Raw genomic sequence first — 27,454 nt, forward strand, 5'->3', positions numbered from 1 at the left:
TTTTTGCATTGTCACCCGCCTGGCCAGCAACATAAGTAGGCCTGGGGATGTGCTGTGGAGATGTAAGGGATGCGGTAATACCTCACTACATAATAGAGGGTGGTGGGGGGTAAAAGGCAAGGCGTGCGTCCGGACGCTCAACGCAAACTCAACGCAAGAGAGACTCAGACATCAATAACATCGCTCTCATCAATAAGAAATTTTGATGGAGTTAGACTGCTTAATTAAATAGGCTGCCTTGAAGGAATCAGGCTCTCTGAATTGATAATATTTAATCTAATGACCCCCCATGGAGAACATCTGAAGGAGGATTCTTCAGCATCTCCATCCACAGGACAGAGGCTCTCGCGGACGCACAATCACACCTGGAGATTATCTTTCAGAGATGGCTATCAACACTGATGCTGCCTATGGGAAAAGCTCCCTCGGTGAGAGGGAAGTTTCAAATCCCACCGACTTCCAGGACACCGAGAAGCTGCTGAACACCGCGACCAGCGAGCCCACCGGACAGACCAACATCAAACCGTCTGACTCCTTCTCCCTCACCATCAGAGGCAGCGTCCGCTCCCTGGACGCGGACCAGAACGGACACAGATCACCCCTGAAGTCGGGCTCCATCGGGCAGCTGGCAGCCCCACCCAAGTCCGCTTCCCGGCTCAGCTTGGGTCCGCTGCCCTCTCCGGTGCCACCCGGGTCCGCACCCCGGATTTACCTCTGGCTCGCTGTGTTGTCCTGTTTCTGCCCCGCTTGGCCGGTCAACGTCTGTGCCCTATGGTATGCACATGTGGTAAGTGTTGTTTAATTCTCTGTCCTGCTTTATTTAGCTGTCATTAGGATACTTAAGGACATCTGAAGTTTGTCTTTTCAAACACTACAGGTGCTTTTCTGAAACGTTTAATAAGTCACTCTTGTCTCCCTCTAGTCGAGGTCTGTCCTCCATACAGGAGACTTTGAAGGAGCGAGGAAGTATGGGCGCCTGTCCATGCTGCTCAGCTGTCTAGCAATGCTGCTGGGTGTGGCTGTCATCATCTTCATAGTGTTAACAATAGGTATGAGGAGAAATTCACAACAGTACATTCTCACTCACAGGGCTCTTCGTGGACCTGTGTAGGGCTGGGCAATAAGTCAACATATTTACATATGAAAAACATGTTTAGACAGTCATGTTTGTTCAGATATGAAGATGCTAATTTGGAAAAATTAATGCCAGACATAATGTTCAGTTTAAAGATTGTCTACCGTAAGAACCATGAACAGTTATGAGCCACAAGATTATCTAAAAGTGGAACTATTATTTTATCTGTTATATGTCATTTAGGTGCATTTATGTTATTAGTAAAAAAACAAATCAAAGAATAGTTACATGTTTGATACAAGTCCCAAACACCCAGTACTGAATAAGTCATGGTGTTTAGTCAGCAAAAACTGCATTTGAACTCATTGCCAGTTCCAGATAAAATATAACTGAGCAGTTAAAAAAAAGTATTTTCAACTTTATGATCAAAGTTTTTAAGTTGTGGAAATACCTTTTTTTCTGAATATAATCAAGTTAAAATATATGATTAACACTAATCCCTGATGAGTTAGTAAAACTCAAAACATTACAGCTAACTGATTACATAAAAATTTTAAGTAACAGCTTCTGTATAGTGGTGGGTACTTTGCTATTCTGGTCATATCAACTCACTTTTATTTCTACATTTATGTAGTTCTCTTCCATCATGTTCAGCCAACCATCCACAGTACCACTGTGGTTGCTCCCCCCAGGTGGCACTTGTCTGAGTCAGTAACTTCACTCATGGTGCTAAAGTGTCTAATGCCCAAAGGTATTCTGGAAAAAACTTAAGGAATGAGAGCCAAAAATTTGAGTGCAATTACAAAAGAAACTTAAATTGATTGAGCTCTGTTTACTTAAAACTAAAAGAGCTGAAATAGCTGTTTTGGATTTGTAAGTTAACACAACTTTTTCTTTTTTAATCGTTTAACTGTTGGCTCTAACAATTCACACTTTTTTTTGTCAATATACCCAAATCATTTGACACTTATTCCTTAATCTTCATAGATTTTCCAGAATGCCTTTGGGCAAGAGACACATGAGTGTGTAACTTCAAATGAGTGAAGTTACACACTCAGTTAGAGAAGTCCAGCCTGTGAGAAACAACTTGTATATGAGGATGATAATCTAGTGAACTCTAAGAAAAAAAAAACTCCCTAGGTCAAAGGGCACCTTCCAGTAAAACTTCACTGTTACTTGTAGTCAGTCAAATTGTCTTTCTTTAGGTGGCATGATCCTTTAAAATTAAAATATGTTAAAAACATAAGAGAAAATTGTCATGGATGAGAAACATGTAATACATATATATCAACTTGAGTCATACTCAAAGCATGTATTTTTTCACTAGTTAAAAAATACATAATTAGTTACAACAAATATTTAGATTATTTTCAACTTGTTTGGTTTTACATTGTACAGGTGTGTATATTAACTCCTCTTTTCTTGTCCTCTCAGAGATCCAGCAGTGATGTGAGGGATAGAATGAGTCACACATCAGGCTCCTCAAACTGCATCTGATCTCAAATTTGCACAGAAGAGAGACAAGAAAAATGTCATTTTTAAAATGACAAAGCACAAAATCTCAAAAGCAGAAAACAATCTGGAGTGACTCCGACGTACAACTTATTCCCTTTTCTGCCACAGACCAAGAAAAGGAAAAAGGGAAGAAGTCGCAGGCTGTTTCTCTTTTTCAGGACAACCATCACTCCACGAACTCAGGAACAAAAGGATTCACACAGCTGTGGTGTCGGATCGCCAGACAGCATCAACTGTGGAGAAAGTTTAACGTATTCGTAGTTTGAACTAGTGGTGCACTGACGTAAACACTTGCCAGATTCGGATGGCATAAAAAAATTGACGCTGTATCGTGAAATAGGAGGAAATCTTAAAATACCATCATCATTACAAAAAGCACTAAAAATTGTATTATACAAAATGCATCAGTGCACTGCTAGTCTGCAATGTCACCACTGCCTGCCCCGTTTCTCTTTCACCTCTTCAACAGACTGATTCTTCTTTTGGGACCTGGAACGATGCATAAACTCCTTTCATACACTGTTTACATCAAGATTAAAACTTGTGTGCATTTTATCAAATTCATGCCTGAACTGCAGTCATAGTGTGATATCTTGCTTTGCGTGCTTACTATGATAAAACAAAACCGACTGAACTGCCTGGATCTTTTCACCTCATTACGATATACTGCAAGATTTGAATGGGATTGTTCCCCCTGTATGCACTGTTCTGATACTCTGATGTTGATGTTTCTACATTTATACTGTATGACTGGTTTACTGTGCCATAGTTCTGCATGTCCATCTGAAATAAACTTGAATGAGCATGACCAATTCCAAACTGAGCACGGCCCCTTTATTTTTTATCAGGTAATTTAAAAAGAACATTAGCACTGCTTCATATGATACATTTACAAAGTTATGATGACTAAAGGAAAAAAGAAAACATTTAGAAAATACAGAAAATAAATAAGCTGTGCAACCTGAGAGCTGAGACTCTCTCACTTTAAGACTTAAAATGTGATACATATTTTTATACATCCTCTAAACTTTTTACAGAGTAAATTAAGAAAGAAGGAAGAAAGCAAAAATAAAAATTTTCTGAGATACAAAGAATGTGATTTGCTTTGTCTCTTGAGGAGCAAGTCAGTGGAAAGTGTAGAGTAGCAGCAGGATGGTGCAGACGCCGATCACCCCGCCTAGAATTAAAGAGTCCCGCCTCTTGCGCAAATTGATTTTCTGGATGAGATTGTTGATGGCGGGGAAACGGTCTGAGGTGCAGGGAGGGTGTGGTGAAGGAAAATAATTAAGATCTTTGGAGGTTTTTTCCCTTTGCTTGCAGGAGAACACTGGGAATAGAAACAGACTAAATGCTGACTAATGGTTTGGTCAGCTGTCATACCAGCTCTCAGTGTAAGTGGTGTGTTACTCCTGATTCATGTCTGCATTAACAGTGATGCAAAACTTTAAATTCTAACAAAGAAAACTCTATAAAGTGAGGTGATTATGGAGAAAAATGACTTCAATGGTAAAGGATACTGGCCAAAGTTGTAACCCTGGTTTGAATGGACTTCAGCATCCCACGCTGATTTGTGATGTTCTCTTTGGTAGCCATGGCGATACTGGAGGAAGAAAAACCAAGGGGGATTAGTGGCAGGAAAGAGATGCATACTGTCTAGCTGGCTAATAGACCTGAATGTGCTGTTTTTGCTTATGACGTGTGAGCATGAGGGAGGAGGGTGAGCCGAGAGATATAGTTACCTGATAGCGTTTTGAACAAGACTGTTTGAGCTGTGAAGATAAGAGAAGAAAGAAAAGTCTGAACAAAACTCCTCTGCTCATATTTCACTTGACATAATTCTGCATTTATCTCTTGATGTAATTTCAAATCTACTGAATGTAAGAGTCACAAAGTCATACTCCAGGAGAGGGAAACCACACAGCTCTTTGGGTCTATTATCATAAAAGCAGCACTTCCTGTTCAATATGCAGCTTAATGGAAGTTTATTCAGATCTGATTGGTCAATTGCGTAGAAGCTGCTGAATCTCCATTATCATAAATGCAGCCCCATGTTAATTGATGTGTTAATTACTGGTTAAATGTAAGCTAAAGAGATGAAGAGCCAGATGATACTGAAGCTGCTGTTAGTTGCTTAGATAAGTGACGCACAGGAAAATGAGGCGTTGAGTCCAGAGCTGAGCTGCAGAGCATAAAAGGGCAGCAGCGTGCATCCTGGCCGACTCCACTGGAGACCAAAAATCAATACTGAGCTTTATACTTCCTCCATCTATTCGTCAACCTCTCCCACCATCTATCCACTGCTGTCCTCTGCTTTTTTTCCCTTTTCTTCATTATCTGACAGAGTCTACATGTAAGCAGCTTTTCACTTCTGATGTTGTTTTTCTCTTTAACTTTCTTTCTTGTTGCTTAAATTCTAGTTTATTATCATAAAACTACTTAGATTTCTGTAGTGATCAACATAATGTGACAATTATTGATACCAGTAAAGATCAATAAAAATGTACATATCTAGAGATGTCTGCTTTTCTGATGACAGCAGGAAACCTATTCCAGGTTTTTCTTTTGGCTATGGTACAGCACTGTGCCATAAACTGGAAAAACTGGAGCACACAAGTCACTTTAGTTGATTTATTCAGGTCCAAAGGACTAACATGCACCGTGTTGTCATCCTTCAAAATTGTCCTATTTAGTCATCCACAGTAAATTCTCTACAGGTTGCTTGCAACCAAGTGATCCTAAATGTCCGTTGGGGGTCAGGAAGTGGGGGACTGCCATTAGCAAATGAATGAGAACTTCCTCCTCCTCTCAAGCTCCTCCAGATCTGATGGTTTTCTGGCATGGACCTTGGTCTTCAGCTCACCCCACAAATTTTCAATGGGATTCAAGACAGGGCTTGGCCGATCAATAACGTTCACTTTGGTCTTGTGGAAGTAGTTCTGCACCAGGAGCCACATATGTTAAGGGTCATTGTTGGCAGACAAAGCGACAACCATGACCCAGTTTTGCTGCTGGCTGCTTCAAATATCCTTCATTCCTCATGATTCCTTCCACCTTTACAAGATTCCCATTTCCAGACTCCTTGGCAGACTTCAGTCTGACTTGAAGGTGTCTCTTCTGCAGAAATGGAGTTTTTCTTGGTCCATTCCTGTGCAGGGCTCTAGTGATCGTCTTCTTGACTTGGCTAAGTCATTCACTAGGGTCTTGGCAGTTGTTCTGGGATCTTTTAGACCCATCTCTCACTAGTTTTCTTTCCTGAGTCTCTGAAATCTTTCTCTTCCTACCTCTGCCAGGCTTGTTCTCTACTGTGTGGCTCTCTTGAACTTCTTGATTGCACTTCTCAGTTCAGTTCTTGACACTTGGAAATGCTGTGATAACTTTGTATACCCTTCTCCTGCTTTGTGAGCATGAACAATTCTTTTTCTCATGTCTAAACTAATTTCTTTTGATTTTGACATGATGCTTTCTCCACTGACAGCTCAAAACCTTACTGAAGTTGTGTAAATTGGAAGATAACCCTCAGTTATAGTTAAAGTTAAAAGACACCCTTATACAACAGTGGTTGATGCTATGGTCAGTTCTAAAGGGGGCTTGCAATTTTGATACTGGTAGTTCTTGGTTTTTGTGTGCAAAGTAAAATAATGTAAGCATATAAAATAAGCCTAGGATGTTTGGAAAAGCTGTGTCAAAAATCCTTACTCTGTTTAACAGAACCTGGAAAATACTTTTAAAAAACATGAAATCTCACATGGGGGTTAATAATTTCATCCTTATCTGTATATGTTGTTGTTACTCGAGTTTAAGCTTTGCTGGTAGCCACAAAGTCAAAAGTGAACAATCTGAATCTGCATTAAAAAGAGAGCCTGAAACTGAACTTCAGCTGATGTGCACTGTGAGACAAAATCACTCAGTTCTTTTTCAGCACTGTGAAAAAACAAGGACCACCTGTGAAAAGGTTCCCCCACTTTAACCTAAAAGACACAAAGATGCATGTAGGGGTCAACAATAAAAGCAGAGTCTTCTCTTCTCAATCCACCAGTCTCATCTAAGAGCAGGGAATAACTGCTAAAAACAGCAGTAAGATAAAGACTGCCTCAAATTTACTTTGTGCTTTTTAAACTGCTCTCTTATATTCGACTTAAATCCTCTGAAGTTTTTATCAAAGAGAAATTTCACTCAGCATTTTCCTTCCTCTAGATTTCAGCAAGACAAATGGTAAATGTAAACACCAAGAATGTTAACATTGGCGACACTAAAGGCAAAGTTGGTGCTGACAATAATGTTAATATCAAATGTAAATAAACGCTGAAGTGATTTCGCTTTGTAGGTTATGTTGTAAGTTTAATCAAATCTCTCTCCTGAATACTCTCACAGGTGGCTGTGGGAAAAATTCTTCCCTGGGAAACACCTCTGATATCAAAGTTAAAGGAACAAATGAAGGAAAATCGGAGTGGACAAAAAATTAAACATAAAAGGTGAAATTTCATTCATAGTGATGGAAGTTTATGAAAAGTTTTCATCACTCATGCTCTGACATGAGCATGATTTCTATGGTTTACTTTTATTCCTTCCCTTAATCTTCATACTTCATCAGGACGAGTGGGAAGAAGTGTCGGCAACACTTCCACTGTTACAGCTCGACAAAACTGCATTTCCACTGGCTCTGGAAATAAACATCAACTAAGGTTCAAGAAGGATAAAAATGAGGAAAGTGTAGATAATACCCTCATGACTGAACCTTAAACATTATAACCCGATTTTTTCCTCACTAAGCTTTTTCTTTCTTACTTTAGGAAAATGACCTCCCAGTGGACAGCTTTTCTAAACATGACAAAACATCTGCATCTCTACGTCTTTGATGAACTTTTTTCAACAATATCTTCAAATATTTGAAATGTATGAATTTAAACCTTCAAAAAATAATGACATTCATAAGATGTGAACAACAGAATAGTTTAAACTAAGTCAAGGAAATTTTTCAAAATCTATAAAACTAGAACTGCCCTGTGGTTATATTCTTCTGTAAGGTATACATCTGGACAGTAAAAATACAGTGGAAGGTAAAGAAGAAGGGTAGAGGATGTTTATGACCTTTGAGCTACAGCCCCAAAATCTATCTGATTAATCCTCGGGTCAGTTTGGACATTTGTGCAACATTTGAAGAGAATCCCTCAAAGTTTTCTTGAGATATCACATTCACAAGAACGGCACAGATGGACATATTTGGACCAGCTACTGGGTTTTCAGAGCATACTGGTTTGCTAACTATCTGAATGGTAGAACCCAGACTGTTCAATTAGAGGGTAAGGTACTACAGATTGAGAAAGGGTGCCACAAAATTCGGTACTGGGCTTGCTCTTTTTTTTTTACCATCTAAATAAGTTGCCTTGAAAAGAATATTCCCAATTCCTCATATCGTTTTTATGCTGATGATACATTTGTTCCTGCTGAGCGCCTACGCTTTTACAAATCTTCAGCATGCTTTTGATTTAGTCCAAGATCAGCCATTTCAGCTGTAACAAACTAAACTCAAGTTCTTTACATCCTCAAGAACAGCAAAATTAGCCTTCTGTTACGAAAAAAAAAAAAAACAGTCAAGAAATCTAGTTGGTATCTTCCCTTAAATATTTGAGGTTTCTGACTGATAAAAAAGGGTATTTTAAGGAGCACATTCAGCATGTTGCTAAAAATCTGAAGTTTTTATTAGTTTTAGTCTAGTTTAAGTTGACGAAAACTAAAAACCATTTTAGTCTGGTTATAGTCCATAAAAACTCCTCGCATTTTAGTCTTTACTTTTTTACTTATTTCTTCTATTGCTTGAATCTGACACCAAATCTTGGTAGTGGATTCTATGCACTCTGCAAAACCTGGGGTCCCTGCTTTCTACAGCTGACTAAAACTAAATCACATTTTAGTCTAGGTTTAGTCATCTTGACAAAAATGAAACTTATTAAGTTTTAATCATCAAAGATCTATTTATGGCTTGTCTTAGTCTAGTCTTTCTCATGGAAAAAAAGGCTGTTGAAAAACATTTTTAGTCGTAGTTTTAGTCGACCAAATGATCACCAACTCAGAGTCCTCATATGTTGGATGGTGTGTATCATGGTGCTTTGAGGTCTATCACTGACTGTGGATTTATTACTTAACACTGAACTTTATACTCAGCTGGACTGCTTTAAATAAACGTGGTTTGGACATTAGAATGCCTTTTTTAATGAAGCCACTCTGGGCAAAATTCCAGACTACCTTTCCTCTCTTCTTATCTTAAAGGACGGATTAAACAACCTACATTTGTTTGATGTTGTGCAATTTGTTGTTGCTAAAGTCCGATCTGAGTTGGAACCGTCTGCAGGCTGATTTCAAACTTCAGAACTTGTTGACTGAATGTTTTTAAATCGCTAGTGAAAACTCTTGCAACCAAGCTTGATTATTACTGCACTTATTGTTTTTTGTGAATTGTGTGAGTTTGAGTGTTTGATTTTTTGAAACTCTGTATTACTGCCATTCTTGGACAGACATCTCTGATCTTTAAGGATAAACCTAGTTTAAAAAAGAAAAAAGTTTAAATAAACTAAACTAAAATAAAATAAAATGAAAAGTGTCCAGCTCCTACCTTTCACCAGCATTAAAAGATGTAAAAAATAGAATATCTCAGTGGTCGACTTTGCCATTCAAACACAAAGTTGCAAAAAAACAAATAAATACGATGCTTGAATAGAAACCTGCCTTTAAGCCTTTTTCTACCATAATGAACAAAGTGACAGTTCAATGAAAGGAAAATACCACAATCAAGTCTGAAAAGCTTCCTCAGCAATTTCTACTTCATCTCAACAGTGTAAGTTAAATATCTAACAGAACTAACTCCTTTCACCGCTTAGATTTGTTTTTTTAAATCTTGTTTATTATTTAGAAATTATTAGACTTTATCGCAAAAGTTAAAGGAAATACCAGTACTCTAACATGCATCATTTGATGATAAAATGAATCTAATTGTGTTAAATAAAAAACTTGACCCAATTCCTTAACTGGATGATAAGTCAGGGGATTGATTTATCAGGGGGGAGTCAGGGGAAACCTGTAAAAAACTTCATTTCTGTCTTCACAAGTCAAGTCGTAGGTGGTGCTAATGTAATTGAATATAATGTAGAGGAGGGGCAAGTGGTAGAAAAACTAAAATTAAACAAATGAATGAGGAGGCAGGTGTTTCCATACAGGACCAGCAAATCAATGGCTTGATTAAAAAAAAAAAAAAAAACTATGTGAAATATATGATGACAGTTTTACATCATGGAAGAATGAGGTCCTTTCTATTCCTGTAGTTAAAACTAGAACTTGATTAGATGATGCTGGACATTATTTAAGAGTGCTGAGAGTTGTTGATGCTGATGTTTGTAAAATGTATGATCTCAAACACTTTCTTTAAAAAAACAAATGCAAAAGAATTAAATTTACTTTGCCTATGGCTGATATTTACAATCATTCCAGTTATATGTATTAGCAGTTGTATGTATTAGCAGAGCTCTCCATATCTACTGATACCAAGCTAAAATCTGTCCATAGTGATACTGCCGATCATTTTGTGCATGCTTATTTGTAAACATATTATATTCTACCAAGTCCTAGTGAAAATCCAGTGTTTTAGATAAAATTACACAGCTGTATTTCTGAGTGCCATCAACACTTTAATCATCATTTAACTAATCTTTAATTGTCTGATTAGATTCTGTGTTAGGAGGCATCAAATGTGAAATGACCCTTATTGGGATCAAGACCAGAAAAACCTGGAATCTCCTATAGAAATATTTTGTTCCTTTCCATTACTCCATTGATGTTACCATGACTACACTGTTCCATGACACACATGTTGCTGCAGGTAGCAAACCTCACCACATACCCTATTTTACCTCTGCTCTTTCACTTTCTATGTTTAAGAATGGTTCCCTCAACCGTGGAAATGTGATGAACAACATGCCTAGTAAACCACTGACACATATGTCTGCATGTGCTCACAACCACACTCAAACATACAGAAGCATGTATATCAGTGGTCAAGATTCACATTAGCACCCTGCCCTCTTAGTTCGTCTGAAAAACAGATAAAAGTGTGTGCTTTGTTTGCTCCAGCATCTTGGTTTTGGTATCATGACATGTCAAATAGCTGTGTATTAAATGACATGAGAATCTTTTTAAATGGGTTTTATAATTAGCCTGAGTTTAGAAACTCATCGGTTGCAAATTTATTTTTGCATTTTGGTCTCCTCTCACTGATGACACTCCTGAGAAAAGGGCTGTGCATTCATTGTGATGACTATTTTAGTTTTTACTATAAACACCGCAAACAGAAACTTGGCTGAGTGTTTGTGAGTCTGCTGCTTTCTCAGATCTGCCGCTTTCTCAGATCATTTACCGCTTGACTGTGCCTATTTTAACTCACCGAGGACCACTGGACGTGGAGAAGGAGTAGTGATTACTTACCAGAAAATCTTAAACTGCAAAAAACTGTTGCCTCCCTGCTTCTCTACTTTTGAACTGTGTATTTTTGAGCTGGGACGCTCAAGGCAGGTTCTGTGCACAGTGATTTACCGGCTGCTGAAATATAGTAAGGATTTCGATAATGAATTTTCTGACTTTTTGGCTGGCATTAAGCCAAATTATAACTGTGTTCTGATTGTTGGGGATTTCAATGTTTGCTGTCCTCTGAAGCCGCTTGCTAGAGACTTTCTTAATCCTACTGAGGCTTTTAATCTTACCCAATATGTCTCTGGTCCTACACAAGAACACAGTTACACTCTAGACCTTGTCTTATCATGTGGTCTGCCCATTTTTAATGTGTTTTCTGACCATATGTCTGTGTTGTTTGAATTTACTCCGCCTTGTCTTGTGCTCAGCTTGTTTTAAACAAGCTGTTGTTGAACCTCTGATTAGGAAACCTAATTTAGATTCCTCTGCTCTGTCTAATATTTGACCATTCTCGAAGCTTGCCTTCATTTCCAAAGTCTTACAGAAAGCTGTGCTCTTACAACTGCAGTCTTATCTAGATGATCATGGCATTCTCGATACTTTTCAGTCTGGTTTTAAGGCCTTTCACAGCACTGAGTCTGTACTTTTAAGGATTTTTTAATGATCTTTTATTGACTAATGACTCTGGTGACTCAGCTCTTTTAATGCTTTTAGATTTAACAGCTGCTTTTGACACAGTAGATCACACAACTCTCATTGCTCTACTTGGACACTGTGTTGGTTTAAAGGTTACCATCCTAAATTGGTTCAGGTCCTATTTGTCAAATAGATCCTTTCAGGTCAGACTTGGAGAGTCCACTTCTTCTTTTGCCCCCCTTTCCTGTGGAGTCCCACAGGGTTCCATCCTAGGGCCTATCCTGTTCTCTCCGTACCTGCTCCCTCTGGGTTTGATTTAAAAAAAACATGGTATATCGTACCACCTGTATGCAGATGATACACAAATATACTTGCCTTTAAAAAGAAGAGATGGCAGCACAATTAATCATCTGCTAGACTGTCTCAAGGAAATTAAAGCCTGGATGGCCTTTAGCTTTTTAAGTTTTAATAACAGTTAAACTGAAATTGTTGTATTTGGCTCCAGTGGAATCACTGATCCCCCTCTTGCTGACCTGGGCCCCCTTCTACCCTATATTAAACCCACAGTGTGTAATCTTGGTGTGAAGAACGGCAGTGATTTTAAAATGGATCAACAGATTAATTCTGTGGTCAAATCCAGTTTTTATCATTTGAAGCTTTTATCCAAGATTAATTCAGTTTTATCTTATAATGACTTTGAACGAGGGATTCATGCTTTTATTTCTACTGGACTACTGCAATGCAGTTTATATTGAATTAAACCAAGCTTGCCTTGCACATTTACAGTTAGTCCAAAATGCAGCTGCTAATCTTTTAACAGGTACTCTAAAACAGGAACACATCACCCCCATTCTCGCTTTCCTCCACTGGCTCCCCTTTCATTTTAGAATTCATTTAAAAATCTTAATGTTTGTTTTTAAGTCATTAAATGGATCTGCTCCCGGGTACATCACTGACCTTTTAGAGGTTAACACCCCATCCAGATCTCTGCAATCAGCCGATCAACTTCATCTTCTTCCAAAGTCTAGATTAAAAACCCGTGGTGATCGAGCTTTCTCTGTTGTCTTACCTAAATTGTGGAATGAGCTACCTCAAATCAGAATGTCTCCCACCTTACCTACTTTTAAATCACGTCTTAAAACTTAATTTTATTCTTTGGCTTTTAACTCAGCATGAGAGTTGTGTGATTTCCTGTGTGTCTTTTAACCGTTTTTATTTGCCCTATTGTGTGTGGGTTTTTTTTTTCAAATGTTTTTAGTTCCTGTGAAGTTTTTATGTATTTTATTATGTTTTTTTGTTCACTGTGGTTCTGTGTTCTTACTTGTTTTAGTCACTGTGCAGCACTTTGGTAAGAGTAATGTTTTGTAAAATGTGTTATATAAATAAAGTGGATTGGATTGGATTGGATTTGACTGGACTGCGTGAAGCTTATACACACTATTAGATATTTCTTTATCACACTTTATACCTTTATTAAAATACTGACCAATATTGGCACTATTAAAATAGTCTGATGATGGGTGGTCCTGGCGACCAGTCCAGTGTGTACCCCACCTCTCGCCCAATTATACCTGGGATAGGCTCCAGGCCCCTGCAACCCCAAAATGGGATAAGCGTTGTAGAAAATGGATGGTCTTAACTAAATGAACCAGTATCTTCTTCAAAAAAAAAACTCATATGATGATTGTGGAATTCATTATATTATCATTATTATCAATACTGTTTATAATTACAGACTTACTAAGAAGGTAAGTCATTGTCTATCTATCTTCTCTCTCACAGGATCCCTTTAGAGTATCAAAATAAATGACAGAAATATAAAAGAGAGAAATTACGTAGGGGAGACACTTCCGTTTCAATCCATTGAGAGATTGTTTCAGAAAACTGCATTATGGAGCATAAACTTCACACTAAGAATGTCAATAAGTGGCTGACAGTAAAGTGGATGCACTTTAGGATATAGGAAGTGGTTTCAGAGGAAAAAATAGTTTATTTTTTAGTGTTATGAAGAAATAAGATTTCCTCTTACTTTCTGAGATGTTCATGTTCCTTCAGGAAGAGTTCAGTCCGTCTGTTATTCACTCCTGAGCTGCTCTTATAGGACCTGAGGTAGAAGGCACCAGAGAGGAGCATTAAATGATGGGAATTTTGAATGACAGATTGTTGTTGGATGCAGAAAATTACCATTATTTTTTGACTGTATTTTATAGAAAGAGAGAAAATGTTAGATGAGGCAACAAGGTCATAACCTGCATGAAAACTAAAAACCAGGTAGATGTCATTAGACTAAGTCAATGTAAAAGTGAGCCATGGCAGTGACAGTAACAATAACACTGATGGTTCAAACTTTCAGATACAATGCTGGAGAAATGCTGACATGTTCATGATCCCGGAGACAATATAAGAGCTGAATGTTTGACACTGAAGCTGATGAAAATCTCACTGATTTTGTGGGTGTTGGTCAAAAACAAATATATTGTCAATCAAGGCCTGATACATTTTATGCAGGATAAAAAGTCATGGGATCATCAAGGCAAACATTTACTTCAACACATTTGCTAAGAAAAAAGCTGCCTAGGAACTCTGAATGCCTCACTCCAGTCCATGTGAGAGATAGTAAGATATTGACATGAAATGTGGAAAGTTTGGCCTGCTGTCAATATTAGAAAAGTCAAGGTATCAGTAAAGTTAGCATGATTATTCCCTTGATTCTCTGGTAATGTTAAAATGTCATGCTGATCTGTGCTGCCAATGTTTAGATTCTTCAGACTGGACCAATAAACAAACATTTACATAGCCATTTTTTAACCACGTTGCCAGTTTATTAAAAAAAAAAATCCACTAATTACAGCATATACAGTCAGGCGCATAAATTTTAGGCATGTAGGGCACTAAGGATTCATTACAGGGCCCAATGTGCCAAAACTCGAGGCTGGAGAGGGGGTTGGGGGCACGACCAGGGACTTGTGGCAACCTTACTACCCACCTTCATGGTACCTTAGGCTTTGCCTACTAACCACATCCAACCCTTACTCTGCCCTAACAGAGTGAGCTTTGTTATTTTTTCAGTAGATCATTTTCTCATGCCCCTGGTAAAATGCAAAGACATCAAGAGCATGACCAGGGTTGTGTAGATCCTTTCTGTCCAATGACACCCTCAGGCAACTTACTCACCACATCTACATCTTACTTCAGCCTCCGTGTTGTGTCTCAATGATCATGCCTAAAAGTTCTGCACAGCACTGTATAAGACTAAGAAAATATTAAGTCAATAACCATGTTAAGTAGTTACTAATTTCAACATTTTCCAACATCACACTCGTAGATCTTAATTAGCCTGGGTAGGAACATTATTACAGGACCAAATATAAGCTAATATTGTTTCAAAATATGAAGGAGCTATGATGTGTCAACAGTTACCAGGTATGGTCTTTGTAGGGGGGAAACTTTTCCTTTTACTGTACTCCACATAAAAGTCAGATTGACAGAAAAATAAACAAAATCTTTCGATCATTCACTTGAGAACTATCATATTAACTATTGCACATATTTAATATTAACATAAGCAAGATTTCAACAAAGTGTGGGAGTCAGCCGTCAGGACAACAAACACACGTTGATCCACAGTCTTTGGTTCAATTAGAGATAGGATTTTCTCTCCGCTCTGTTAACTGATGCCTGAATGCTGATTAGGTATTTCCTGAGTTAAAGCTTTTAAGTGATTAGCTCTGCTTAACCCACAACTCTGTCCTCCATCTCTTATTTACACCATTCCCTCCCTATTTGGCCTGATCATCATTTCATCAGCTATCAGGTTCTCTGCTCCTCCACACCCCTCTGCTCTATGATCATCATCAGAGCTCACTCTCATCATTTTTGGAAGCAGTCACAGTAGATCAGGATAATGTCTCTTCCTGTCTCTCCCTCTCTCTCGCTCTGTTAGACTGCCTTGCTCTCCTTTTTCTCCCCTGATAAAGCAATTCTCTGCATCAGGCAGCCCCAGATGTAACCACCCTCACTCAGCTTTGGCTGAATGAAAGCCTTGTGGTTTGATTTACTGTAGAAGGCACTTAGGAAAAATATCCCCAGAGAAAGAAAGAGATACAGACACGAAGAGGGAGGGAGAGAGATGCCGACAGAGGGAGAGAGAGATTAGCTTATAAGAGGAGGTGCTTCTTAATAGAGGGTGAAACATGATAGAGGGAAAAGAGACCATTAAGGGGTGGGGTAGGGGATGGGGGGTCAGCATTTAACTGAACTTGTCTGCCTCCTCCTGGTGATAATAGCAAAGTCCAGCGAGGAGGAAAAAAGCTGCAGAGATCTGTCTGCATGTAGATGTGTTGATCAACTGGAAATAATTGCCGACTACTTAATAAATTATTTTTTTCTGGTTTGTTAGTGCTTTATCATATCAAATTATTGTTTACTTTTACAGTGAAATTTTAGCACACTGGTCCTGTGCATCTCTGTTCAGTTTCATTAGATCTGACCAATTTTAACAGACTTCTCCTTTTTTAACACTAGAGGGCCTAATATGCAGAGAAGTAGTACATGTTTACTTTGAAAGAGGTATACAAGAGGATCTAAAAAATTAGAATATTATGTAAAAGTTCATTTTTCCTATAATTTACCTAAAAAAGTTACATTTCTATGTATTCCAGATCTGTATCAAATAAAGTGAAACATTTCAAGACTTTTTTCTTTTAATCATGATGATTACAGCGTACAGCTCAGGAAAATCAAAAATCCACTGTCTCTTTATGCTCTCAATCGGTTTCAGTACACACAACTACAATCATGGGGAAGACTGCTGACTTGACAAATGTCCAGAAGACAATCATTGTCATCCTCCACAGACAGGGTGATCCAGTTCAGCCTTCAGAACATTGCCAAACAAAGCAGATTCAAGAACTAAGGGGAGCTTCACAAGGAATGGACTGAGGCTGGAGTCAGTGGATTAAGAGCCACCACACAGAGACAGGTCCAGGACATGGGCTACAAGTGTCGTGTTCTTAGTGTCAGCATCTATCAGGAGGTTTTTAGAGCTCTTCATGCTCCATTTGCTGAGAAGCTTTATGGAGATTCTGATTTCCTTTTCCAGCAGGACTTGGCACCTGCCCACAGCAAAGCCAAAACTACCAGAAAAGGGTTTGCTGACCATGTTGTTACTGTGTTTGATTGGCCAGCTAACTCACCTGATCCAAACCACATAGAAAATCTTTGGGGAAATGTCAAGAGGAAGATGAGAGACAACAGACTCAACAATACAGATGAGCTGAAGGCTGCAATCAGAGCAACCTGGGTTTCATAACACCCTAGCAGGGCCACAGACTGACTGGCTCCATGTCACTTTGCATAGATGGGGTAATTTGTGTGAAAGGAGCTCCAACTAAGTACTGAGTGCATAAATGAGCACAATAAATCCTTCTCTGGACCGGTATTTTGTGATATTCTAATGTCTTCAGAAAGTGGATTTTTGTAAGCTGTAAGCCCTAATCATCAAAACCAAAAAAGAAAATATCATTAAATATTTCACATACAGTGACAGACACAAAGTTGCAGTTGCATTTTTCTTTGTTAGGCTGCCCTTTTCATATAAAATATATCTAACAAGATTAGCAAACTGCTACTTTGAGATGACAGAGAAACAGATAATATATATACACGGCATCTGATGACAATGTTTAACCTCTTTTATTGCAGAGTGATGAATGAGATAAATGTGCTTACTCAATGTCTCTGTGAACAGATCCCAGAAGGTCCTCTCGTTCTTTCAGGTTGAAGAAGTTGGTTTTGGTTTTGTGGAACTCATGAGTGTAATCCTACAGGATGAAACATGAAATGAAGGGAGTCAGCCAGACAAATTATATGGACAGAATTAGATTAAGAGAATTTACAAACTAAAAGTGTTACAATTTAACAGATGTTTCTCATTCAACAAACCTGTAAAATGTCTCTGTGTCTCTGTAAGGTGTGCATCAATGCTGCATTATGTGACGAAGATCCAGGAGTGTTTGTGTATTCTGCCATTTTGTCATTGACTGTTGTTAGCTGCATGGAATGATAATTCAGATTATTTAAGATTACATGTTATCAGGGTATTATTTTGAAGTAAATACCAATAATAAACATAATATTCAGGCATGCACAATATTATCAGCAAGATATCACTTTTGGCAGATATGAAAATGTCTGTGGATATTTACAGTCAATATTTTAGCTATAAAACATATCTATATCCGCTGTAAATATTGTCTGTGCAAACAAAGTAATTTGCACAGCCAACAGACCTAAGCCAGCTATGTTGTTTTCTTTATTCATCATCATTCCTTACACTTTAAAGTGTGTTTTAAGGACTGAAGACTTAGGACTGAACTACATTTAAATATGGGTATCAATATCAGTATCAGCTCAAATTTATTTGGGAATACTGACAAACTGGATATTGGCAAAAATCAAATATTGTGTATCCCTAATTATATCTACTTTAAGCAATAATTCTAACAGACTGGAATAAATATAATAAAAATCAATTTTCAAAGCATGCTCTATATAAACAGTATGACACAGTCATCTTTGACTGACTACTTGTTGCTCTATAAGAGAACAATAATGAAAAACAAAACATTTAGTCTAAGATGTCCGATTTGCTTAAGGCTAAACAGCTGCTACTTGAGGTTATATAAGCATACCTTTCTAGATTGCTTTCAGTAATCTAGGCATGTATGATGTTTGTCTTACTTTTGCCAAAAGCTGCTCCAGCTCAGTTGTCATGGCAACAAGCATATTGTCATGAGAAGAGCCAAGAGAATCCGACCTGAACAAGGAAAGAAAGGGTGGAGTTGTTAAAATTCCCAGTCAAGTTACTTCATTCCAAATACATTTATATAGTTAAATGACAGACAAAAAAAAAAAAAAAACAGCACAAACTTGTGCAACTCTGTTAACCAGGAAAGTAAGATTACTTGACCTACTCCAAAATTCAGCTTGTTGCTGGCATTTAAAAATACATCAATAGCTTATTATAACTTAAATTATGTGCACAGTTGTTATTCAGTTAAATATTAAAGCAATTATACCTCATAAGATACAAAGCAATGTAGTAATACAACTAAAAGTAAACACTTCAACTGAATAAAGAAATTAGTATTTAAAATCCAAAATTAAAAGCTTTCTTAGTATGTTATTTTATCCAAAAGAGCGACCTTGTCCGCTGGTTGCTGCTGCTGTAGCTGGTGCACAGCTTACTGAAGGAGACCAGTTTGAGATCCAGCTCATTCTCAAGTTGTCGAGCCTCTTTACGCAAATCTGAGAAGAAAAACAGAGAAACTTGGAGGAGAAATGTTTAAGGTGACTATTAACATTACATATAAAATTTGAACAGGAAACTGGTTGCAACAACTTAAAAAATATCATAAACATGGCCAAGTGCAATAAACTATTCAAAAAGCTTACATAAGAGAAGAGATTGCTGTGAATAACCTCCCAAAGTTCATTTTGCAAATATAATCCCCATTTTTCATCAACCTGAGCTAAAATAACTGGTAAGACAAACGCGAATGTTGATCATTTGGCCCAATCTTTAAACAGGATATCATGGATTCTCTCACGTTGAAATTAGTGTTGAATCTGTGAAGTTAAGAAATTGTTATCATAGCTGCTGATTTGATTTTGTGTGCTTTCGGTGCTTTAGGGAGGGTTTATTGCTTTTATGGGTGGAACTTCACAAACCTAACTCCAAGCATTAAACTGAAGGAATAATAGCAAAGCTATCCGTTAAGATATTAGCATTTAAGCTAATAAGAGTCAATATACTCTCATTTTGTTTAAATAGCCGTTTCTCCTACAGATAGCAGAGGGTTAAACAGTTTAATTCATGTCAAACTTCCTTCAGCAGAACATAACAAAACACGACAGCTAATGGCACAACTGTTTATAACCGACAACTTCAGGTAACTTTTAAAGTTTAAAGTGAACTGGTAGGAAAAAAGCTAACAGGCTAGCTTAAGGCAGCTGAAATACATGTCGTCTCCATGGATAAAAAGTCGTTTTTTGAAACGTGTCACGTAAGTATTACATGTGTTTGACCTGTATTCTTAAGAACCACTAAACGGGAATGCTAGCAGTTGCTTCGTAATGCATAAAAAAGGAATTTACCTTCCCAGTAGTTGCTGCCGGTTGCCATGTTTGTTGTTGACATGTCATCATCAGTCGTAAAGCAGAGATAACTGTCGTAGTTAACTTTGAAACAGAGCCCAATCATCAGAGCGGCATTTCCTGGTTTCTCATCGCAAGTGTCCCATCCCATTGACTACTAAATCTGAAAGAACGACTGCAAGATTTTAAATAGTAGACTTTGACGGAGGTCCAACGATATGTACCTTAGTTACTGAGTTGCTTTGTTACTTAGTTACTGAGTTTACTGAGTTCAGCTCCTTTTGCTTGGAACATGTTGCAGAGAGACTGGAAATTGTCTGAGTTCTTATCCTTACATGATTTTAAAACCAAGCTAAAAGCGTTGGAGTCTGCTTCAATAATGTGCACTTGTTTTTCATATTCTGTGATGTTTTAATTTGTTTTAATTTTGTTTGTATGTTGTAACTGTGTGTTGAATTTTGCTGCTTCTTGGCCAGGACTCCCCTGAAAAAGAGGTTTTTAATCTCAGTGGGATTCTCTTGGTTAAATAAAGGTTAAATAAAATTAACTCAGGTTTCTATGAACGGTTGTGAGTTGTTTTTGGTGTACACAACGATGGATTGATTATTGTTAAAAGTAGGCTTGTATGCATTGGCGGATTTAGGAATTTTGGGGCCTTGGGCGAACACAGGCATGGCCCTCTACATCATTTTCTCCCCATTAAATTCTTATTCATCAAAGAAAGTAGTATTTGTAACTTGATGTAACAACCAAAAGTTTCTGTTAAGCAATGCTTTTTTTGTATGTAGAAATGTCCAGGCAGATTTCAAAATGTCCATTTGGACAACATTAATGGACATCTGGTAACAAAATGACACCAGAGCTATGTAAACTAAGTTTGAATGTTTATATCAACAACAAATGATAATTTACTGTAAGAAAAAAAAAATCTTTGGTCCATTTTGGAATTTTTAGGTCATGTTTTACCAACCAAAACTTCTAAAAAGGAGCCAAATGCATTTATTTGGGCATAAATTTATAAGATATCTATTAGAAACTATTTGTTAAAATAACAGTTTTATCAGATGTCTTATTTTGTGTTTTTCAAATGAAAAGGTTTAAAAAATTATTCACATAAATATTTACATTTAATAAACATTTAATCACATACAGCAAGCTTTTAATCCACTATAACATGACGAAGGTGACTTATAATTTTGCACTTTGATTGAGTGTCTTTGCCTTTAAAATCTAAAGTGGTTAGAATACAGCAGGCGCAGGAGAAAGGATTTAGTTATGTGTTTGCAGGGCCTCTCACGGCCCAGGCCCCCACGCCTCTGCCTGTATGTGCCCCATTGCCACTCTACATTGACAGAAAGTAGGCCTTTATCTGTGAAATAGACTAAAAATATGAATGAATTAATGTTTTTATTTCCATGACATACATATTAACAAAACAAACATCAAACAATATAATTTTACATCAAACTTGTCTGTCAGTAACATAAAAAAGGATTAGGCTGAAGCCAGTGGCTCATTTTAGTCTATCCTGAACCATCCAAATTATAACCCAGAAAATCAGCAATACAATTAAAAGCTAGATATATGAAACTCCCAGTTAGAATTCAAAATCTTCAACTGTCATTCAATTTCAGTTCAACTTGTGAGCTTTGATTATTTTACATTTCAGTCTTTTTGAGTGGTAACAGAGAGTTATACAATTTCAGCTCAACATTACATCCATTCAGTAACTTCACTTCCAAAACTGAAACACATCTGTATTAAACATTTGTTCTCACTTTGCATGTTTCAAATATTAGCAACACCCTGAAATTATAACTCCCCTCCCTTAGTTTAATCTAAATACAATGTTCTTATTCACCACATGAAACATAATTTGTAGTGTTCTTGAAAATACAATGTCCATATGTTTCAGCATGGATCATAAAGACTGGTGGACTCACAGTATCCAGCTTTATTTATAATCCAGATAGCTCTTTAATGCAGTTATTTGATTGGATCTAAAATAGTTTTATACATATTTTCCATATTTAAGCACAGTATGTCATAGACGGCATTAAAAGTGAACAGTGCAGTACATAAAGGCAGTTCTTATTTAGTAAATCCCTTGTTTGGTAAAGAGTAGAAACAGACTTGGATAATTTCCATTTTACATGTTCGAAGTTTCCTAAACTTTTTCAGTCTCAACATTGTTCAAATTGAGTTTTATGTCTGATATAGCCCTTTAACAACAAAGTGATAGCTTATTTAAAGCAAACCATTTATTAAATTTGGTCGATTCTAGTTGTGCCGTTTTTAACAATTCCTTAAAAACAGATATATCAGATTTTCTCATGACTACCACGACAGATTCATGATACCATGGCTAATATGGCGAGCTGATATATTGGCAGAATCCTATCCTCTAAACAAGCTGGAGCTGTAACAGGCTACAGAAAGTGGTTTTAAGTTTAAGCTTTTATTGTCTCTATAGGCCAAGATTGTGTATTGAAATAATCACATTTTAAATATTCTAAAATTTAATGCAAAAAGGCTCAGATTAAAGAAAAACAGATGCAACATTTCGAAAGGTGTGAATTTTGTCCACTTACAAAATGACCAGTCATTTAGTTAAATCTGAAACAATAATTATGTATTGGTAGTCATAATTTTTGATGTTGATGATTGGTTTTTCTAAGATTTTAAGCTGCTTTTTTATCAGTACTGGTACTTTCAGTGAAGGATATTGCAACTTTTGTGTTTGATTGTACTCATTTTTTATATAAAAACAAATTTAAAAATACTTTTGGAGACTAGCAACAATTTCAGGTAAAGGCAAGAAGAGAAAATGACTTCTTGAGAATGAACACAGAATTTTAAAAAATGTAAACTCTGTCAAGTCAGAAACAGAACTCTCCTGAGTAATCATATAAATCCTGAATTCATGCACTTTTTTGATTTGATGTCTGCTCAGATGTTAAATGTAGAGACCAAAAACGTGTTCAGTTATTGGGACTGAAAGGCAGACTGACACTTGTTTCCAACATTATCTTAACACGTTCCTCTGGCAGAGATCTGTTTACTCTCAGTGGTGTCTGTAGTGTGACTGGAAGACAAAACAAGATTATATATGCCACTCAGAGTGTGACTCTGTTTCTTTTCTCATTCTCTTTATTCATCGTCTTGAACATCGGCAGTCATGGATATCACAGTAACAGCAGGACTGGTGATCATGTTGATGTAGCAGACAATGACCATGATGATGATGATGATGGTGGTGACGAGTCACCAAAGATAGAGATGAAAAAGAACAAAAACTCAGAGGTGTTTTCACCGCTCTGCAGCCAACCTGGGCTCTCTCACACTGACTCAGCCTTTTCTCACAATTCTGTCATTCCTGTTGCTGTCTTTCTTACATCTTTCCTTTTCTTTTGTGGTGTTTCTTTAAAAAAAGTGCTCTGAACAACTGACACAAGAAAGCACCTGAATTCCAGCCCGGGATCCTGCTAAAACTAGCTGGACCAGTGGAGCCGGGACATCTAGGTTTAGGGAAAGGAGGAGGAGGGAGAGGAGGAGGGTGGAGGTGCAGGAGGATGGAGAGGAGGAGGAGAATAGAAGGAAGTGAAGGTTAAGTTATCCCTTCTTAGTGCTGGATCCTCCTGATGGACTGAATCTGGGGAGTCTGGGAGTGGGAGCCAAGCTCACGGTAACACTTGTACTCTCCTCCACGGCAGTCACTCTCCAGGATGTACTGCTGGCCACGGTACCCAGGATACTGGTAGCACACAAATCTGCAAAAACAAAGACACTTTTCAATAAACAAGTAAAAATGGCTTTAACAGTGATTTAAGTATCTGAACCGAGGGCAGGTATCGCTTAAGCATCATGATGGACTTACGCTCCGCTCTGAACATGCATGGATCCGACCTCCTTGGTAATCCAGCCCATGGCCTGCAGAGAGGGGTAGTCATCACTCAGTTCAAACTGACGCCCCATCATGTTTTCCATCTCAAAGATGGTCATACGAGACTCTTTGTGGTTCTGTGCAAAGGAGAAGAAGAGGATTGAGATAGAGCTCCACCTAAAATGAAGTATAAGAAGTATCCGTGTGATGTAGTGGACCTACGGCACTGCAGATAGGCCTGAAAGAGATCAGCCTCTCGATGCGGTATGAGTTGCTGCCACTGTAGGCCTCAATGCGAGGGTAGTCTCCCTTCTCGAGGACAAACTGCTGGCCGCAGAAGCTGGAGTGTTCAAAGCCTACCCAACTGCAAGAAAAAAGGAAAATGAATGGATGCAGAAAGAAATAAAACATTTACCTCCCCAAGGGGAGTTTGTCGTGCTCCATGAGCTTAACCCTTATGGGGAAAGGAACCATACATGGTCACTTCCTTCGTGGCCTTCCTTCAGCTTTCTGTGACGGTAGAACCAGAATTTTCTCAGCCAGTTAGTCACAGAAGGGGCATAACAACATCTGACCAATCAGCAGTGGCCCAGAGTGGCTCAAACTTCCTGTTTCCTCCAGAACTTAAAAAATATGCAGTTTTAGGTTGATTTTGGTCCCAAACAAATGGCTCCTAAAATCACAACTTACCAAAATGAGTTGATGGAACTCACACATTATAAAGCTGAACAGTAGTGCTAAATTTCATGATAGGTTTTATTTGCGTAGGATTTCAAGCAATTGCTGAAATTTTGCTGAAAAAAATAGTGGGACCTTATTTGGACATATGCTTTTTTAATAATGATAATAACTTTATTTGTATAGCACTTCTAAAAACATGGGTAGAAAACTGAACAAATGACACCATCAACATCAGCAGAATCCAAAACACTTACAGAGTCTAACCAAAAACATGATGAAGATAATAACAGCATTAGACATCAATAACTCAGACATCATGTGATGCCATTCAAACTAAAACATCACATCGATCAGAGTGCAGACATCCCACTGACATCATAAGTACCATTAAAAACAATAGGAACCAGGCAACACAGGAACCCAGCTGCAGGGGTGTGAAATGTTAAGACAAGGTTATAAATGATAAGACATCAACTCATCTAGAAACTATACTTATGGTATTTTCTTCACAAGTGACTTATAATGTAGGACAACAGCACTCTAAAGTGTGGTTAGATGTTGCCACAGGTTTGTAAATTATTAAAGAGTGATCCAGTGGTAAATTTTACTGATTTATAGAATTTTTCAACATGTAAATAATAAAAAGGTAATACATAAAACATAAATAGGTAATAATTTATAACAGTTTTATTATACTTACGTCGTTTATATCAGTTTTTATTTCTACCGTGGGCCAAAGTTATTATAGTTAATTCAAACTAACTAAATTTTTTCATACATCTCGTCTGTAACAACTGAACACATATGCACTATGCCCTGGAAAAAGCAAATAAAAAGATTTTGATTTAAAAAAAAAACTAACTAAATTACCAAAACTAAAAGGTAAGGACTGCAAATTAGCCATGGCTAGATGTCTTTTATACATTGCATCGGTTGCACTGTAATTAAATGCAGCAATGATTATGTATTGTCCCTGATAAATAAACGGAAAAATAAAATAATAACAAATTTTAGTTAACTGAAACTAAATAAAAACCGAGCTCTATGAGAAAAAACTAAAACTAACTCAAACTAAATTCTGTCCTGGCAAAACTAACTAAAATGAAGTAAAATTAGAGACATCTCCTTAGTTTTAGCCTTTGGCAGCAGTACACTGTCTGACATAAACAACCGGGCCCAGAAAGAGTAAAGTGGCCTGATTTAATTGCAGAAGACTTCACACAATAGAAAATTTTGGGTCTGAGTTGTGTACAAACATAAAAAATGAATAAATAAAATGAAAAGTGAAGAGCCCTTTTGGACTGGCCCTTGGCAGGTGTCTCATATTGCTAAAAAAAAACCTAAAACTAACACTAAAACTAATAAAAACAAAACTACAGTGTTTTTTTTTTCTTTTAAATCTAACCTAATTTAAACTAAGAAACCAGCAGGAAAAGCTAATAAAAACTTAATCGAAATCTAAAACAAAAGGTAAAAACTGAATAAAAATTAAAACTAATGAAAAATCCAAAACCTTGCCGTGAGCCTTATCACTGCTTAATATAATTCAGACGTTGATATTTGTGATGTTTTTATGTTGTCTGGTGGAATCATAAAGAAAATAAGTGGTATAAACAGTGAAAAATATGTTATTTTAGTCAATTTAACAACAATATAGCAGTTTTTTAAACTTAGATGGCATAGATCAGTGTTTAATCTTTATTGTGAGCCTTATCACTGCAAAAATTCACCTAGTTTTTCATGTAGTTCTGCTGGAATAATAAGATAATACTGGTACTTATACATAAGAGACAAAAGTAAAAAGTATTGGGATGCCAACCGATAATATTCTAGGGCTTAAATTTTGAATTTTGAAGAATTTCAAAAGTGAGTGCCCTATAAAGGGTTAAAAACACAAATGGTGAAGGTCATCAAAACATGAAATAAAATAACAACAACACAGTCAGACATCAAGGAAATAAGGTCCAACACAGGAGTAATCATCACCCTAAGATCTTCCCATATTTGATTTGGTTTAAACCTAAAAATGATTTACATCTGTGGGCTTCTTACTCTTAGGTTTACAAATAAAAGTAGTCTCCAAGTCAGGCAGACATCTGTTGGATGCACACATGCTGACACATGAGATCTTACGGTTTTGACAGCAAACATCCTGAGATTCTTTTATTGTTTTATATTCTAGTAGTTTTGAATACTCTGCTCAATTACCATATATACATAAAAATGGACTGTTCCATACTTTTCCTGAAATTCATCCTATTCAGTATTTTAATTATGACAAAATGAAAAATATCTCAGAACCATCTCTCAGAATGAAACAAACATTCAGTATTTACATTTTTCAGTGCAGCATTTTCCAATAGTGAGTGAAAGCTCTGTGGATACATACGCGCCACACTCAACCTTCAGGGAGCGGATGTTGTCCATCCCACACTCGATGATGTTCTGACAGCTAGCGGTGAACTCCATACGTTTGCCCTGGAAGAACTCCTGATCGTACACAGTGATCTGCACAAAAACAAGCAAAATAACGAGGAGCAGTTCAACCCAAAAAGAATCATTCATATAGTGACTTCTTGCAGCTCCTTGTGGATAATGTAACACGTATGCCAGATGCTTACCTTCCAAGGGCCCATGGGCATAGGGTTTGTTTGAGCCATCCTGTCCTCTTTTTAAACAGAGCCTGTGGGGAAACAGAAAATCAACGTAGTCACACTTGTCCAGAACAGAAAAAGGAAGGCCTTTTCATTGTTCTCTCTGCCTCTCTTAGTGGCATTTTGCCTTTTTACTCGTCCTGAACCTAACTGCACACAATGCTGTGCACTAACTCCCACATTTCCCACATTAGCTCCAAGTGTAAACCTCAAACTTCCTGCTTATGCTTCTTAATTTGTCTTGATGTCCTGTTTGACAGTGATTTCATAATTGTTGTAATAGAAACAGAGAAAAATAAGTGTATTGTTCCTTTATAGGGATGCTCATGACATCATCTCCATTTGAGAGTGTAGGTTTGACCTTTTTTTTTTTTTTATTGTTACCTACCCTAACAG

At 37.3% G+C, this 27,454-nt stretch overlaps 3 protein-coding genes across 3 annotated transcripts; 1 reads left to right on the plus strand and 2 right to left on the minus strand.

The window, feature by feature from the left end:
- The first annotated feature begins 385 nt into the window (after positions 1-385).
- On the plus strand, positions 386-3,261 carry LOC121519286 (trafficking regulator of GLUT4 1-like). Its single transcript, XM_041802159.1, has 3 exons — positions 386-787; positions 923-1,049; positions 2,510-3,261. The coding sequence occupies exons 1-3, from the start codon at positions 386-388 to the stop codon at positions 2,521-2,523; spliced, it is 543 nt and encodes a 180-aa protein (XP_041658093.1). The 3' UTR covers positions 2,524-3,261.
- A 141-nt stretch (positions 3,262-3,402) lies between these two features.
- LOC121519156 (Golgi SNAP receptor complex member 1-like) lies at positions 3,403-19,901 on the minus strand. Its single transcript, XM_041801974.1, has 9 exons — positions 19,841-19,901; positions 18,889-18,991; positions 18,425-18,500; positions 17,627-17,734; positions 17,414-17,505; positions 13,713-13,787; positions 4,330-4,359; positions 4,108-4,190; positions 3,403-3,839 (listed from the first exon to the last, which is right to left on the minus strand). The coding sequence occupies exons 1-9, from the start codon at positions 19,881-19,883 to the stop codon at positions 3,715-3,717; spliced, it is 735 nt and encodes a 244-aa protein (XP_041657908.1). The 5' UTR covers positions 19,884-19,901; the 3' UTR covers positions 3,403-3,714.
- Positions 19,902-23,462: 3,561 nt separating this feature from the next.
- Positions 23,463-27,064, minus strand: LOC121519081 (beta-crystallin A1-like). Its single transcript, XM_041801868.1, has 5 exons — positions 27,026-27,064; positions 26,794-26,912; positions 23,946-24,087; positions 23,718-23,860; positions 23,463-23,610 (listed from the first exon to the last, which is right to left on the minus strand). Exons 1-5 carry the CDS (start codon positions 27,062-27,064, stop codon positions 23,463-23,465), a joined length of 591 nt encoding a protein of 196 aa, XP_041657802.1.
- Positions 27,065-27,454: the final 390 nt, after the last annotated feature.

The sequence above is a fragment of the Cheilinus undulatus genome, linkage group 12 (genome assembly GCF_018320785.1).
Source record: "Cheilinus undulatus linkage group 12, ASM1832078v1, whole genome shotgun sequence".
NCBI lineage: Eukaryota > Metazoa > Chordata > Actinopteri > Labriformes > Labridae > Cheilinus > Cheilinus undulatus.